This window comes from Chenopodium quinoa, unplaced genomic scaffold, assembly GCF_001683475.1.
Source record: "Chenopodium quinoa cultivar QQ74 unplaced genomic scaffold, ASM168347v1, whole genome shotgun sequence".
In the NCBI taxonomy this organism is placed as follows: domain Eukaryota; kingdom Viridiplantae; phylum Streptophyta; class Magnoliopsida; order Caryophyllales; family Amaranthaceae; genus Chenopodium; species Chenopodium quinoa.
This window is the reverse complement of record NW_018744113.1, coordinates 801,825-806,756: the sequence shown is the minus strand read 5'-3', so window position 1 is coordinate 806,756 and position 4,932 is coordinate 801,825. Positions and strand designations below refer to the sequence as shown.

The following is a 4,932-nucleotide window of genomic DNA, read 5'->3' as shown; positions in this document are numbered from 1 at the left end:
GGTTAGTAGCATTGATTCTTAAGTAAGTACCACCATCAAATTTAGAGTTATGTTCATCAAAGAGCTTGAATATGACTTGTTTATCCTGGGCCCTAATGGTCACTTATCCTTTAGGAACATCTATTAGAGCTTGACTTGTGGCAAGGAATGGACGACCAAATATAATCGGGATCTTATGGTCTACTTTCATGTCCATAACATCAAAATCAATAGGAAAAATAAGTTCACCAACCTTAATTAATACATCTTCAACCACACCCTTAGGGAGTCTAGAGGTTCAATCAGCCATTTGAAGAGAAATAGGGGAAGGTTTAAGTCCTTGCAAACCTAAATTCTCATACAATGAATAAGGCATTAAGTTAACACTAGCACCTAAGTAGCACAAAACCTTATCGAAAAATTTCTCGTTTATCGTGCAGGGAATAGTGAAACTACCAGGATCATGCAGCTTAGGTGGTAGGTTATCATATAAGAGAGTAGGGCCCTTCTTATGTGCTACTTCCTTATCCTCATGTTGATCTTTAATATTCTTTACAAAATTTGCAAATTGAGGCATTTGAACTAAAAGATCAGAATAGGGAGTAGAAGCGTGTACCTTCTTGAGGGCGTCACAATATTTGCCAAAATGTCTATCGAGCACGGCTTTTGACAACCGTTGCGGGAAAGGCATCGGTTCCTCATAAGCCGGTGGAGCCACATATTTGGAGCTTTGAACATCTTTGCCCTTTTTGTCTTTCCTAGACTCCTCACTGCACACCTTCTCAACAATTTGCCTCGGAAAGGCTTCATCTCTTCTCAAGAAAACAGCATTGCATTGTTCTTTTTGAACCTTTGCTTGATCTTGAAGAGTTGATAGGCGACTCACCTGTTGTGAAAGTTGGCTTATTTGGCTTTCCATGAGTTTACTATGGGCTTGCAACTGTTGGATGGAGCTACCTTGTTGTTGGATGGCACTATTGGTTGTGGTAATGAAGCTCTCCATCATCAACTCAAGGCTAGATTTTTGGGAAAGTAGTTGCGTTGGTTGTTGGTTCATAGGTGTTCTTTGTTGGAAACAGGGTGGTGAGTTGTAGTTGTTGGATAGGGATGGTTGTGATGGTGGATTCTGTTGTCCTTGGGTGTTCTTATAAGAGAAGTTGGGATGTTGTTTCCAACCTTCGTTGTAAGAATTGGAGTAGGGATCAAAAGGCTGTTTGGGGTTCGAAGAGTAGAAAGCATTGGCTTGTTCAATAGACATCTCACTCATATTCTGCGAGCAATCCGGTGCGATGTGGCCCTGCACATTGCACATTTGACAAACCTCCAGTGGGCTAGTAGAAGTTCCAGATTGGAACTTATCAAACCTGCTTGTTAGTGCCTGCACAGAACTGGCTAACATAGTCAAAGCATCTACATCAAGCTTACCTCCTTTTTTCACATTTTGACGACCTCCTGGATGATAATTATCATTGGCCGCCATCTTCTCAATCAGCTCCTTTGCCTCAGTTGGGTTCTTTGTCAAGAGAGAACCCCCTGATGCAGCATCATTGTAGATTCGAAACTCATGGGTTAGGCCATTATAGAAGGTTTGAATCAACAGCCACTCTGGGATACCGTGATGAGGGCATTGTCTCTGTAACCTCTTGAACCTTCTCCAAGCCTCATAGAGAGACTCGTCATCTGACTGTCGGAAGGTGGATAGCTCGTTCCTCAACTTGGCAGTCTTCTCATGTCCCAAAAACTTCACTAAGAAGGCCTTCACTAGCTTGTCCCATGTATCGAACAAGCCAGTGCCTTCATCTCTCAACCACTCTTTCGCCCTATCCCGTAGTGAAAAAGGGAAAAGGCGAAGTCTGATAGCATCATCTGTAACACCATTCATTTTCATAGTATCACATTTCTCCAAGAAACTATCAATATGATTTACTGGGCAATCATGTGGTAGCCCTGCGAATGAATCATTGGAGATGAATTGGATGAATTGCGGCTTGAGCTCGAAGTGCTGAGCTGTTACAGGTGGTCTTATGATGCTAGAAAGGACTCTGGTAGTCGTATCAGGAATACCGTACTCCAAAAGGGATTTCGTTGGTTGGTCTACCATGTTTCTCCTACGTCGATTTCTTGTTCTCCTTCTTCTTATAGTTGCCTCGATCTCAGAATCAAATGGTTCAAGATCTTTTGAACCTGAGCGTCGTGTGGGCATGCACAAGAAAAACTAGAGAAAAAGTATCAAAAACACAAGAGAGAATAGCCGAAGCAACGAAATAAGCTTAGCAAAAACGAATCACAAATAATTAGATGAAAATCGTTAGTCCCCGGCAACGACGCCAAAATTTGATAGGCATGTCGCGTACCTAGCAAAAATAACCTAACTAACCACTACTATGTAGACTGGAAAGTAAGGGTCGAATCCCAAGAGCCTATGGTTCACCAATAACTATTTAGACTCAAGTAATTACTAAGCAGAATTCAACAATGATCGATTAACTAAAGAACTAATGTATGGAAAATTCGAAAATAAACTAAAGAATATGAGGAAATCAAATAATTAAAACATCCAAGATCAAGTATCACCACAATTACGAATGATGCAATTATATTTCTACCCCTAACATACAATTCCAATTGAACGGGGAAAAGTAAACCCTAATAAATACCAAGGACCTCTCTCGAGTATCAATGGCTTCCCTAACATACAATCAAGCCTATTCTCATGGTATCATGCATATTAGATACATTAAACACATTACTCTCACTTCCCAATCATCAACCCAACTATTCTCATGTTGAAAATCAAACCCTAAATTGATCTACTCAAATCCGTTTAAATCCAACTCACGTTGTGATAGAAACAATGGAATAATCACAATACTAAGATTACGTCTAACCTAGTATTGGCATAATCACAATCAAATTATCATAGCAATTGTAAAAGTCATTAGAGAATTTAAAGTTTTAATTCATGCATTAATCATAATTGAGCTACCCTAGATCTTGGAATAGAAAATCTACTCACACATATTGAAAGAAACAATAACAATCATAAATATGGAAAACATAATTGAAAAGCAATTATAATTGAAAGAGAATGAAGTAGAAGTGAATACCAAGGATTCTTCAATTGAAAGGAATTAAATTGTTGAAGAACAATGCTCAAATCTTGTGCAAGGAATTAAAATTGCTTCAAAATGATAAATTAGAATTCTAGAGAGAGAAAGAGGACTAAAGGAAAAATTAAAACTCCTTTCTAATGAAGATTACAAGGGGTATTTATACCCTTAATGACCTAAAAATAAGAAAATAATAATACGGAGTGTCGCATAACTGTGCCCGGTCCAACCGGGCAAGCACCTCCCGATCGGGCGGTGAGAGTACGGAGTTGCTTTCTTTCGTAGCACTTCTTCCACCACGTGCCCGATCCAACCGGGCGGACCTTGCCCGATCGGGCGCGTGGGGCGGTCTTCATAAACTGCTTGCTACCTTCGAAAATACCAAAAATCTTCTAACTCCTATGTGCCCGGTCCAACCGGGCGGACCATGCCCGATCGGGCACGTAGAGGCTGCAGCAAATAGTTTGTATTTAACTCATCTTAAATCAGTCATAACTTCATATCCGGAGCTTCGTTTGAGGCGTGTAATATATCGTTGGAAAGGACTTCAAGTCTACTTTACAATGCAATTTGAATCACTCCATTATATTTTGTATATCAAAAGTTATGAGCATAATAGTGAACAGGTGTCATATTTGTCAAGTATTTCATCAACGTTTTGCTTCATTTTCACTCAAGTTCGTCTTGAACACATGATTTGATATTCTTAAGCAATACGTTTTCATAATCCATGATTATTATACTCAAGATTAGCTAACCATACTCCATTTGCATATAAATCACCTGAAATTCATCAAAACACACAAACGAAGAGTAGTAGAGCACAACTTAAGCAAATAATGCAAATTTGCACTAAAGATCTCTAATTTTGTAATCAAATGAACTTAGATACCCACCTAAAACATGTGCAAAATAGGACCTATCACATGTAATCCATTAACACTCTCAAAATTTTATCATCTTATTATGGAAATGGTGGATAATGAAGATGCTAAGGTTTGCAAAGTAATTATAACTAAACCTATGCAATAAGTGAACGACAACATTCATAATTGCATGAAAGAAATCAAGCATATCAAATATGAGTGTGATTTTTATGAATGTTTCATGAAGAGTACTACTCTTAAAACATTTGGGAAAAACCATTTATCATAAGATGAAACATTGTGAAGTTTCATAGTGGAATAAAATATTTCTAAATATTCCACAAAACTATTTAATTGTAGTTTAGAATTAAATAATGAGTCCATTCGATTTTAATAAATATTCAAAATAGGGTATCAAGTCAATGGCTTGGATAAAGAAACACCTATTAAGTGAACATTGAATATTTTAATCGAAAATTATCCCTAATCAAGGTCATATTTTGTGGACGATTGATGACCATCAGAGATTAGTGTGTAGTATGATTTACAGCACCGTTTCTTGTGCTATGAGGATATAAATCATTTGCACATGTATTGGTTTAGAACCATACTGGATCAACCTATGAGGATACTTTAAGAGATTTAAAAAATCTTCATAAGTATTTTCTCATTATTACTATCGGAACTCTTTTCCTTTGACCATGAGTAGTGGGAGATCTCTTGTTTGAGTACTGGTCCGCTTTGGTATCCGCCAAACGTCTGCCGTAACTGGGGATTATAAAGACAGGTATCAGGCGGGTGAGTCCTCTTAGTAAGAGAAGCTACATTATAAGACTGGAAATGTCCCCCTACTAACAATAGGGAACATGTCTTGTTGTTTACAAGGCCTCTCAAAGAGCGAGACTGTGAAAAATGCATGGCCGTGCTCAGATGGATTTTAGAAGTCATCTGCTTATTGACAGTCAAACTCGGATTTC

General features: G+C 38.2%; 1 protein-coding gene across 1 annotated transcript; it reads right to left on the bottom strand.

Moving 5' to 3' along the window:
- Positions 1-277: 277 nt before the first annotated feature.
- LOC110692546 lies at positions 278-2,080 on the bottom strand. Its single transcript, XM_021869583.1, has one exon. It carries the CDS (start codon positions 2,078-2,080, stop codon positions 278-280), a length of 1,803 nt encoding a protein of 600 aa, XP_021725275.1.
- Between the last annotated feature and the right edge of the window lie 2,852 nt (positions 2,081-4,932).

Coding starts and splice junctions, on each gene's coding strand:
- LOC110692546 (XM_021869583.1), bottom strand. CDS start 2,080: ATGGTAGACCAACCAACGAAATCCCTTTTGGAGTACGGTATTCCTGAT.